The sequence below is a fragment of the Gadus morhua genome, chromosome 20 (genome assembly GCF_902167405.1).
Source record: "Gadus morhua chromosome 20, gadMor3.0, whole genome shotgun sequence".
In the NCBI taxonomy this organism is placed as follows: domain Eukaryota; kingdom Metazoa; phylum Chordata; class Actinopteri; order Gadiformes; family Gadidae; genus Gadus; species Gadus morhua.
In genome coordinates this window covers 6,074,706-6,087,441 of record NC_044067.1, presented here as the reverse complement: position 1 = coordinate 6,087,441, position 12,736 = coordinate 6,074,706, and the positions used below count along the sequence as shown (strand labels likewise).

At 48.0% G+C, this 12,736-nt stretch overlaps 1 protein-coding gene across 2 annotated transcripts in view; it reads left to right on the top strand.

Annotated features, from left to right (window-relative positions):
• The window catches only part of slc49a4 (solute carrier family 49 member 4), a 39,525-nt gene that overhangs the window by 15,895 nt on the left and 10,894 nt on the right, over positions 1–12,736 (top strand). For both annotated transcript variants that reach the window (XM_030343713.1, XM_030343712.1), the window contains exons 6-7: positions 5,726–5,793; positions 10,726–10,853. In XM_030343713.1, the coding sequence (XP_030199573.1) occupies positions 5,726–5,793; positions 10,726–10,853 (196 nt within the window). The remainder of the gene's footprint in view (positions 1–5,725; positions 5,794–10,725; positions 10,854–12,736) is intronic.

Here is a 12,736-nt window from a genome sequence, read left to right as displayed (position 1 = left end):
TATGAGCCAGAGATCCGATTTGGAGACTACTTTTAAGTAAAACTGAAAGAAAGTCAATCTTTTATTTAAAATTATGTCTACCATTATTATGGTTTTACAATGGATCATTCCTTCTTCCTTCACTTGTTGTATTCTTATTATTCATACTTATTTTAAAGCCTGTTTCGGTTGGTAGTACCGTGCGCCCAGCTATGAATAAAAATCTTCTGTTTACTCCTACATCAGATCTATAAATGGAAGCTCACCAGCGTAGAGCTCGCTCCAGGGATTGGTCCATGGCTATGGAGAATTATGAACATCTCAAACTTTAGATCATGTTGTGACGTGACTCCTCACTGCTACTACAGTATGTCTGCCTTACACAGGGTTTAACCCCACAGAAAGTTAGATTTCACCTCTTTTCGAAGACGATCTTTGATGCAGTACAAATAGTAATTAGCAGCCCTTCAATCTCCCGTCCATATACCCTGGGACCTATAGCCAGTCCTCAGAAGTGGGCTTCATTAGTTTGGTAACTCCTCGAGGGAATCCTCCAGATTCTCTTTGAACATCAAAAACCCATCTCACCGATGTATCATAAGTCAATTTAAATTCCGCAAGGGAAAAACTTATTTAGCTTGTTTGGATTTTCACAACCTCATCCCTCTTGACTCTTTTCGTCCTGTGTGAATCGGCCAGATTCAAATCTCAAGGTGAACCCGGCCGGATTGTGAGATACATTTTGGCCACGCTCTCTAGGAGTGTGTTCACCTCATGGCAGGAGACCAAGAACCTGTTGTCGTCTGCCAATACTTAGTCAACTGTGGTGCTAATGCAAATTGTTTTGTATATATGTCCAAACCAATTTCTTTTCTGATATGTGTTCATTATAAACGCAAACTTTGATTTGCAAACAAATCAGAAGCTGATAATACTTTTTGTCGGAACCTACATGCCAATCCTAGCCGACATTTAACAAACCAAAACACAAGAAACACATTCCCAACCTTGAATTTGCTGGCAGAACAATGCAAAAACATGACCTGTCACAAAACAAGCCAATTCTGCGCAGTGGTGTGCTATTGGATTCTAAACGGGGATTGATTTAAATTGGCAATACCATCCTTTTATTTTCTTCCTGTAAGCTATTTATGCTTGGTATATTTGTCAGCAAACAAACACTCTGTCCAGTGTGTCCACCGGTGTTCAAACCAGAGTAGCACCTTCCACTCTAATGAGAAGTCTTAGTCTTTGTGTGCCCTCGTCCTGTTATTTGCTTCAATGACGCAGAGAGTAAATGAGAAAGTTCTTCGCCCCGGGGAGATGTACCTGGCATTTCCAAATTCCAGAACATGCTGAAGTTTCTACAAAAGACCAAAAAAAAAAGAAGAAGAGGATTTGTCATTATGTTGTGTAAGGGTGTGTGAGTGTATGCATGCTAGTCACGTGCGGAGAGAAGATCATACACCACCAAGTGGAGAACAAGGCACTCCTTCCGCACCTCTCATCTATTTTCCAGCGATCAAGCACGCCGTACTCTACTTAATTTCTGTCAAAGTTGTTTCTTTTCCCCATCTCTCTTCTTCACTCTCTCTTCTGAAGTGTTTTGTCTTCGTTTTTTTTTAATGACACTTGAATGAAAGTGGGTTCGGATGAAAGGAGTCCTGCTTGGGAACGCCATTTAGAGGCATTTAGATGGGTTGCAGGTAGAGGACAAAAAGGTACGAATGAAAGAAAAACAATGGGACAAATTGGAAGGAAGGGCAAAGAGTTTTGATGCTGCATGCAGGGTGACACATCCAGAAGTAATGGGTGTCAGCAGCCCTGCGTTTGACCAAGGAACGGTGAAGGTCATAGGAAGGTCAGCCATTATCCTCAACTCCATAAATCCAGAGATGGAACCCATGGCCTTTTATTATTGCAGTACAAAAGGACAAATATATTCCATGTTTTTGTTTTTTTCGCCTTTGCTATTGGTGTTGCAAGACTGTATTGGGTCTGAGTGGGTTCTCGCGTTAAGAAATGCAAACGATATGCAACTTTACAAAGCAATATTGTATAGTATATGATATCCAGAGAGAGAGAGAGGGAAGCTCTCCATCCATCTGCTCATGGTTTAAGTGTATACTCTCCTCTCGTTGACTTATTCCTCCCTAGACCTTGAGCTACTTGTGCTTCTTCACCATATACCTGCCTGCCTCCCTCTAACTTTGGCTTTCTGTTTAACTTTTTATACCCTATGCGGCTGACATTTAGCTCTTTCTCTCTCTGGCTGTCTCCTTCTCGCTCTCTCTTTCTCTTTCTGTCCGTGCCTCTCTCTCCCCCCTCTCCCGCCTCCCCCCTCGGTCCGTTGATCTGTTGCCAGATCGATAGTGGCAGAGCTCTGCCTTCTTCCCCCTTCACTGCTTTTCAATCACTCTCTTCCTTTCTCTTCCTCTCTTTCTTACCTGGCTGACTTGCCTCTATCACCTCATCTTCCTCTGCTGGTGTCGCCACACAATCTCCCTCCCAAAATAATGAGTCTCTCTCTCTCTCTCTCTCTCTCTCTCTCTCTCTCTCTCTCTCTCTCTCTCTCTCTCTGCCTCTCTCTCTCTCTCTCTCTCTGCCTCTCTCTCTGCCTCTCTCTCTGCCTCTCTCTGCCTCTCTGCCTCTCTCCCTCTCCCTCTCGCTCTCGCTCTGCATTGGGCACATGTCAGAACACTGTTCACATTGGGTTTTCGTGAGGGTGAGATGCTGTGGGGTTGGACTACCGGTGTCTCTCACCTTGTTTGAGATGACGTCTTCTGCACCTGTCTGTTACACTTTGCTTTTGCTTTATCACTCTTTTCTTCAAGGGTCTCCCATTGGCTCCTATAGGCCAAGCCATTCTCTGCTGTCCGAGAGAATAGCTTGTCTCGGACGGGTTGTCGCGGTTTGCTTTTCTTCAATCTGCTGGTTTCCAATAGCATGCATGTATCGTGGTCAACCTGGGCCTTGGTTCATAGCCTCGTATTTGTTTGTCTGTGACTCATAACCACAAGGTACTAGCGGCATAGGGGGACCACTTCCCAACACACCAAACGTGGGATGAAGAGTATGTTTGTGTGGGTCAATGTGGGACACGTTACCAACGCGAAGAGCTAGTACACAAATGTAACAAATTCAAACATTCCTGCAGTTTGTGTGAAAGGTTAACCCACACTTGACTTGACCCACATGTGCTCAGTTTTATTGGCATCACACACAGCCCCGTGAGGACAGCCATCCCTGCTTACTTCACAGCCATCGGATAAGAGCCAGACCTTAGAAAAGCGTCCCACGGGGGGTCGTCTTTTGAAAACTAGAGCAAATCAGAATGCGGAATACCGTCTCAATATGTGGGACACAAGACGGGGGATTAACATGCAGTGCAGTCCCGCGTAAAGTGGGACACTTGGTCGCCCCAGACACGTACCGACGCATCCACGTCAGGCGGCCCTTGAGAAAAGCTCCTAAGTTACTAAGGACAGGCAGGGCTCCCCCACCTGCACTAGCTGCATTGGGATCACGCGTTGTCTGAGCAGTCTCTTTTTCCTGCGCTCGTGATTCCTGCGCTCTGGCAGCGGGTTGTTTCAGTGCGCTTGGCACAGTCTGCCTCACAGCTGCACATTCGTCGTCCGCCCCACCATCACCCCCCCCCCTACCACCACCACCACCACCACGACAGCAGTAACGATATTCTGTTGGCTCAACATTCGGACCGTGTTATCCTCCAGCTGTACCCAGGCAGGCGGGGGGGAGGGCGCGACCCGACCGGGGAAACAACAGGGGGACAGAGACACGGCCGGTACATGGGTGGGTGTAGTGTCTGGCGTTGGGTTGAGCCGGTAGTTAGAAGTTAGAAGTCAGAACGTTCTGGTGACACAACAGCATGGAGGTGGCAGGCAGAACCAAAATGGAAGATACATTTTTTGATGCTGTAAAGAATCCCAAAGATGCACAGTGCGACTGTGAACACCCCATGGTGTGTGTGCGAGTTTGAGTGATTAGCGCTTGGGAACTCGGACCCATGCTGTGCATCATTTTATCGCAGCCGTGATGAAGAATAGAAGTCAGAATTGTGGTGGAGCTAGAAGTCTTTGTGAACCCACTTTAAGCCACCTCTTTTTCTTGTGTACGAAGATGAGAGGCGGTCCCTCTCCACCATCACCATCCCCGATTCTCCCTCCGTCTCTGTCTCCTTCTTGTTTTTCACTCTCTTGCACTCGTTGTTTGAATCCACTTTTGTAGGTGATTTTCCTTTGCACACCACGCGCCTCTTAAAAGAGCCTCATCGCTTTGTGAGATGCTGTTTGATGGATTTTTTCTGGGATGAAAACCTGAGATTCGGGGTAGCGACGCTGTGTTGAACAACGTCTTTACTCCATTTTGTTTAAACCTGTGTGTGTGTGTGTGTGTATGTGTGTGTGTGTGTGTGTGTGTGTGTGTGTGTGTGTGTGTGTGTGTGTGTGTGTGTGTGTGTGCGCCGTCTCCTCGCTATCGCAGGCAAATTTACACAAATTCGGCAAACATTAAACGCCAGAGACAGGATCAAAGTAAATACAGACATTTCATGGGTACCTATAGGGGCTGGGTCGTAGGGCAGATGTACTTCTATCAAACCCTACCCTTGCATATCAATCGTAGCAATTTGCATCCCGGAATCAAAAGTTTCTCTGCATGCATTTCCAAGCGCTGCCTTTTTTTCACTATGCAAAAAAATAAATAGTTTGTCTGGCAGTCATGCACATAACCAACGGTGACGTGTGGTGGCGGATATTTTCAGAATGAAATATTAACATTTTTCAAGGCAACAGTAATAGAGTTTGTTGTCAGGAAGGTGTTCACTCAGCCTCCTGTGAAGCGTGCGTGACCAGAAGCTCTCTGATTAGCTGGACTCGCCCGTCTCCTGCAGGACCTTACATGCCAGTTGGATCCAGCAGCGACACTTTGACAGAAAGCCATCACTCACTGGCGGTGGTGGCGACGGAGCCAAAAATACGTTCTCCATTTAATAACCGTGATGGGCCACTTTTCTTCATTATTGGCCCTTTCTGACAGTTGCGAGCCGACGAGTGATTAAGCAAAAAGCCTTGCGGGGTCTGGCCTGAGGGGCCAGCAGCTGGTTCTGTGGTCAGCCCTGGTGGGTAAGGGTCAGCTGAGTTATTGCTTCAGGGAGACTGACAGCAGCTACCTCATCGCTACTCACTCCCACTCTGAAGCCACGAACTGATTGTGTGTGTGTGTGTGTGTGTGTGTGTGTGTGTGTGTGTGTGTGTGTGTGTGTGTGTGTGTGTGTGTGTGTGTGTGTGTGTGTGTGTGTGTGTGTGTGTGTGTTCATGTGTTTGTACAAGCATGCTCACATGCACAGGGTTTGGTCATGGGCTGATTGGCCTGGGGTAATTCCCATTTCGTAATACCAAGTGAGCACGTTTGCCTCTGTGGATGTGCAAATGAGAACGGGCGGCGACCATTTGCCAACCTTTTGACAACCCTCAGTGTGCTCTTAGACACTTCGCGCCCGCCCTCTGTGAACCCGTGAGCCAATGGCCAAGAATCACACGATTCGTTAATTAGCTTCTCCTCTCTTCTCTCCTCTTTTCTTCTCTCTTCTGATTCGTCCTCTAATTTTCCCTTTTCTGATGCGTCTGCGCCTTGTTGTTAACATATGCATTTATAAGTAATGAATGAATAGTTATTTTTAGTTAAGGGTATATCTATTTCCTATCTCTGTCTCTCTCCTATCCAGGTGGATGCGGGATGGATCGGGTTTTGGTCCATCGTGGGCGGCTGTGTGTTCGGGGTGGCCATGGCCAGGTGAGACCGTTTCGACACCTCCTAGCCAATCGTGTCATATTGACTATACTACCGTGATTTCAAATGAGGTTTGTTCCAAAATCGATACGTGTGTGAACAGCCATGTGCATCTGTTTCAAGTGGTGTCGGGTCATGCATGTAATGGCAGTCGATATCCTGGCAGCACTGCCAATCCCGCCGCTGAGATCTCTCTACTTGGCGGGAATCCCAACCGCTGTTAATATTAACCCCCAAGTGGCATTGAACCTCCACCCTATACTGATCACGGACACTGTTACACCCCACAGTGAATGACCCCAGCTGACCTGATTTCGGCCAATCGCTAAGAGCAATGAAGTAGCCTGCTTGTCAGCCGAGAAGGTTCTCCTCACTGAGGTTTTATATAGTATATAGCTAGCTGAGGCAACGACTGAAGTGCAATCAAACGCTATGGACGTCGGGGGCACCCATGTGAATCGAAGGGTTCCCCACATTGACAGCCTAATAAAACATATTTTACTGGTGAACGGAAGGTGTCCTTGATTCATCCCGGCCATCATCCTCAACGGCTACAGTCGGAATGCAGATAAACATTTGTGTGTGTGTGTGTGTGTGTGTGTGCGTGTGCGTGGCAAAGGGTGGGTTGAGGAGGGTGGGGAGGGTAGAGGGGGTGGGGGGGGTCATAGAGCTGTAATCAGCTAAATAAACCCATCATTCTCTGCGTGAATCAATGAAGCTGTTTGCTGCACTGGTCGGTAGTATTTCCCGACGTTTTTTGAATTATTAACCGTGATTGCGTACAGGTTTGCAAACAGGACTAAGCGCCATGGATTTGTCTTCCCACAACTATAAATAATAATCCTATCTTTTTACCCTTACTTGGACTACACGGGAGGGTCGTGAGACCCTAAGCAGTCTTAGCAGGGAGGGTTTACACAATGCAATCAGCGAGGTTTGGCGTGGATTGTCCCCTGTGAGGCCTGGGCACCCCCCCTATTCACTTTTTACTCAAGTCGAGCGCAGTTACTTTTTGTTTGATCGACACACAAAATGCCGGGGCGAAGCTTGAATGAAACGCCACCCTGATTCGCGGCAGCTGCTCCCCGGACATGCACCGTAGGAAGCAATCATTACCGCATTTTTTTCACTCCCCCCGGCCGATTTTTCTCTATCTCTCAAGTGCTCTGTCTCTCTCAACTCTCATCTCTCGCTCTCTCACTCGCACTGTCTCTCTGTCTGTCTGTCTGTCTGTCTGTCTGTCTGTCTGTCTGTCTGTCTGTCTGTCTGTCTGTCCGTCTGTCCGTCTGTCCGTCTGTCTGTCTGTCTGTCTGTCTGTGTCTCTCTCTCTCCTCTCTCTCACTCTGTCTATCTCTCTCTCTCTCTCTCACAATGTCTCTCACAATGTCTCACTCACTCTGTCTCTCAAACTCTCTCTCACTCTGTCTCTCACACTCTCTCTCTCACACTCTCTCTCTCTCTCTCTTACTCTGTCTCTCACACTCTCTCTCCCTCTCTCTCTCACACTCTCTCTCGCTCTGTCTCTCATACTCTCTCTCTCCCTCTCTCTCTCTCACTCTGTCTCTCACACACTCTCTATTCCCTCCCCACTTGATTTGGAGAGTCTGCCTGGGGGGGCAACACTTTGATTAGCCCAGCGTTAGCGAGTACGCCTTTCGAGCAAAGCAGCAGATGCCTCCATGTTGTTTGTAAATGTATCCCTGCAGATTTCCTTGTTTCCTCGCCTCACTACTTCCTGAACTCTGTTGTCCTTGAGCTTTTGAAGGGCAACAGAATCCCGCCCCCCTGCCTTCCTTCTGGCTGTGTCTTTGCCAGGCGTGTTCCCAGCAGGCTCCTCATTGTCTTTGATTTCCCCAGCTAGTGAACTAGCGAGCCTGCTCGCACCAATGCAGCTTGCTTGGTGTGCTTGCCATGAATGCATCTGATCTCAAAACAATTACGGGGGCGATAACGTTGGTGATTTAATTCAAGCTGAAATATCAAGGCTTTCGCTTTTGAACACAGCCTGTGTTTTCAATGAGCGTCGGTGGGAAGTGATAATGCTTAACATCCAATGTTTATGGGGCTGGGTGCCGGGGTCTTTTCCGGCCACACCTGGAAAATACGGATAGATAGTTAGACGGCAGATAAGATCGATGTGTTGGGAATTGGGGTCAGGGGTCAGCGATGACGGATTGCCAGTGGCTTAGCCCTGTGGGGTCATTCGACAGGAGAGTGCACTGTTGAGGCCCGGGCAACACATCAGGTAAATGGCTGACACATGACCTGGGGGCTCTTTAGTGGCCCAGGCCCCCCACCGAACCCTGAGGCATTTATTGTTAACCTTCATAGGAACAAGTGGTGTCGCTGTGCCACTGTGCCACAGCCCGGCCCTGTCGCCCACTAAATCAAACCAACAGGAGAATGAGCTTTGCAAACGCTGAGGAAAATCCTGTTGGATTGAGAGGGAGAAGAGATCAGAATTTCTTTCGGATCGGTGAATTTCAGTCAGTCACTCGTTGAGGTTAATGAGCAGAGGAAAGCTCAATGGGAAAACAGATATTCAGTAGAGCAAATGGGGGGAAAAAGAACAGCGTAATTCTGATTTTTTTTATGTCTCTTTTAGCGCCGTTAAGCACAAGCGGGTCGACGTGACAGAACTCATTATACTACCACAGTACCATCTCCATTTTGCATTCAGCCATCCGGAGCTGTTAGGTCATTCTTTCCATCTCGCTCACAGAGGATCTCGACAGACCCCGGAGATCGTATCAAAAGTAATGACTGTTGAATCATTCGCTGCGGGTACTCCAGGAGTCGGAACAATGAAATCTGATGCAATGGGATTCAAGCCGTCAATGACAATGTTATCCCTATCTGGGGTTGTAATATGATGTTATCTGAGAGCCTGATGAATCCTGCTAGAGGTACATAAGCGCGAGGTTTTTAATTCAGACATTACCTAAAGGAACGTGACCCTCTTTTATCTGACATTGTTCAAAGTACATATTTGGAGACGTGCCTCATGCACGGCAGGTTCTCTTTGCTCTTTCCGGTGTCTGCGGTTGGGAACGGAGCAAACGAAAAGCCACGACGTCATCGTACCGTTCTAGCATTGTTGGCAGCGCGCTGCCTTGAGACACTCCAGTCAATGGTATCGGTTTGAATCCAGGCGACTCATCGAGCCAATCAGTGATTAGGGCTCTTAGCTGGCGACGCGGCAATCCGCAGGATGTTTAGATCCGATCCGAAAAAACATAAGCTCCTTAGGCACTGGCACTCTCCAAGGGATTTGGAAGGGTAATGACGGCCAGGCAGTTCTGCTCTCGTGGTGGCAGTGATGAGGGTCAGGTTCTGTTCTGTCGCTGGGAAACAGTGGGGGCCCCTCTGACTCCTGTTCAAACTATTCCAGTATAGCTGGCTGGGTGTCCATGGCAAACGTGGCGTTCATATTAAAAGGTGTTGACAGGCAGACATTGAGAGCCATTGTGCCAGCACTTGGCTATCTGGAGTCCGGACATACGAGTTGTTCATAGAGCCAGGTCCTCTCAGTGCGCCCGTGGTGTCCATCCCTGGAGACACACTGGTGTAAAGGGGCTCGTACGCTGGGGCCACACCTGAAAACATGACGGCTTGTGGAGGTGCTGAAGGAGACGATAGCAACATCTAGATCTATCCGACCCTTTCGGCAGGAGGGGAGACCATCTCATTAGCGGCCTGAACATTTCAGGGTTTATTATGTGTTTACTCATTACCTGGGCCTCACAATAGCACCAGGATGTCACAGCGGTAGTCGAACAATGACGATTCAAAGTCCGACATTGTTGATTATGTTTCCATGTCCCCACGTGGTTCATTAGTGAGTTTGTCCCTCGGTGTCGGTATGCTGTCAGAGAAACAGAGGCAATTAGCGCTGCTGCAAACCTGGAGCTTTGACAAACCTGCACCCATCACCACATGTGTTAGTGTGTACGTATCCGTCTGTGTGTGTGTGTTTTGTGTATGTGTGCTTGTTTTTCTGTGTGTGTGTGTGCACGCATATTCTTCTTTGTGTATCTGTGTGTTTGTGTGCTTCTGATTGTTTTCTTGTGTGTGTTTGTGTGTGTGTCTGCATGTTTTTCAGTGTGTGTGTGTGCATGTGTTTTCAGTATGTGCGTATGTGTGTCAGTGTGTGCATATCTGGTGTGTGTATAAATATGCAGGTATTTTTTGTGTGTGTGCTTGCGTATATGCCTGTGCGTTACTGTTTAAATAAACCAACAGCAGAACTCCAGTGGGAGCAGACAGAAAGTGTGCGGGCCACTGGGGGACATGGGCTGTGTCTCCAGTAATGGATTATGAAACCAGAGTCATGGAGGGCGCCCAGCACGGAGTTATGGCAGCGCTGCCCACCCTGCATTGTAGAGGATGTCTCCCTCTCTGTTTGACACACAATCTGTCCTCTGCAGAGTACTGCAGGCCGTCTGCCTAGCTGCGCTACAGCAAGCCAGGGTCAGGGGGACTTATAGAGTAGTACCAGGGAAAACTGTGTCTAAATTTATATGTACAGATATACTGTATGTATATATATATATATATATATATATATATATATGCCCGCTTTTGGCTCTGCCCTTGCTCTTGGGTTCAGTGATTTCTTCTCTTTGTCGAGGCTCTCGCTCCCTGCTACACTCTTTGTTTCAATCTCTCCTTCTTCTCTCGCTGTGTGTGTGTGTGTGTGTGTGTGTGTGTGTGTGTGTGTGTGTGTGTGTGTGTGTGTGTGTGTGTGTGTGTGTGTGTGTGTCTGTGTGTGTGTGTGTGTGTGTGTGTCTGTGTGTGTGTGTGTGTGCGTGCGTCTAGATTGAAAGACAAGCGAGTAAACCTAACCCACTCTTCCCCCCCCCCCCCCCCCCCCCCCCCCCAAATTCGAAAGCTTTCTCTCCTTAACGCCCTCTTCTGTTCCCTCCCACCCCCCAGGTTTGCTGACTCAATCCGCGGGATGCTGAAGCTGATCCTGGTGCTGATGCTGGCGGGCGCCTCTCTGTCTGCCACCTGGTTCACACTCACCTGTCTGACCAGGCTCACCCACCTCCCCTCCACCGCAGGTGAACCATCAGCCACAGATGGAATCATGGCCGGGGCGGGGCTTAGATGGTGTTGGTGTGTCACTCATGGTTTTGATAAATATTGAAATTCATCGCGATAAAAAAATGCAATACTGCCATGTTGGAGATGTGTACGTCATGTGCATGTGAAGCACTTTCTAGCACAGTTTTATAATACTGATAATAGAATACTCTTCACGCTTCATGCGGCTTTGGCCAAGTGGCTCTATGGTGTAGGGAGATGGCGAGAAAATGTGTTTGAGTTTCCATTGCAAATGTTAAGAAAGGTGCACCTGCTCGCTGTCGCCCGCGAGGGAAACTCCGTGCCCCCCTCAGCTGAGCTCTGTGGAGAACACAGCCGCGGGTTATCGGTGTGTCAGCACAGAACAGAGACCCTGGTTCTAATACAAACGTAGCCTTTAATTGCGTGGGCATTTCGCAAAACACAACATGTAAATGAAGAAAAAAAAACTTCACACTGTCTCTTTTTACAATTTATTTGTTACCAGCATTCGTGGTGTTGATCAGCAGAGATATAGTCCACCAAAGACGTTGACGTTGCTTAGCAACCGAGTACGTTATGGTTTATAAGTTACCGGACTACTTGCGGAGCGATACGAAAGCTGGCAAAAAATCCACTTTCCTTGACAGCGGTCAATTATACTTAGCAACGGTGAATTATCAAATATAATTCACCGCCGGAAGTTCTGAATGGCCCATGCAAGTGAACGGAGCGTTCCACGGCATTGAGAAGAGCCGTGTAATAAACAACTTTATTGGTTATAGGGGAAAAACATGGAGGAGCTGCCCTGTTTCAGACTTGCCCCAAAGGCGCAGCTTGTGCTGACTCCGGTGTTCATTTTCTAAATATTAAGGGGAGCCATTTGGTTATCGGTAATACACGGTGATACAGGCTATTAACAAACAATTACAAACTATTAAGCAAAACTAGTAAAGCTGTTATCTCCGTACTGTTATGGAGCCAAACGATGGTGCATACATGATGGACCAAAAAAATCAACCTCATCAGCACAATCATCATCCATCATCGTTCTCTGCTCTTGGCAGAGAGCTGACGTACTCACGCACACACACACACACACACACACACACACACACACACACACACACACACACACACACACACACACACACACACACACACACACACACACACACACACACACACACACACACACCAACACTCGCTATTGCTCATACACACACACACAGCTCTCCCAGACATTGGCAGACCAACGCAATCAAAATCAGCTTCCAAAGTTGCTTCCCACCTGGCATAATCACAAGCACGCTTCCAGTGCTGTCCGGCAGCACCAAGCGTCGGTGGCAGCAGTATTCTACCTCCCCACCCAGCATCGGCCCTGCTTAGAGCCACGTGCGCTATCCATTCCAGGCCACCGTGCCTCTCTCGCTGAAATGATCATGTTTCGCCTCGCAGGCAATGTTTCTCCCCTCCCGGACTTTTTCAGAAACCCTTTAACCTCTTGTTCCCCCTGGAGACTCGGTGCTGACGTTGACACGCGAACCCCCATGGATGTACAAACACACCGGTTCACAAAGGCACAGACACTTGCGCACAAACTCACACACACACACTCCCAACGAACACGCACACACCAACGAACACACATACCAACGAACACACACACACACACACACACACACACACACACACACACACACACACACACACACACACACACACACACAGGTGTACACACTTAAATACACACCCACACACTCAAAAATATTTAACCACACACACACACCAGAATGCTGGTATATCTGATAGCAGAAGTAGGTTTTCAGTGGGGGGGGTAGTAGCGAGCCAAGCTGCTTTGGGTGTTAAGTGTGGAGCGCTC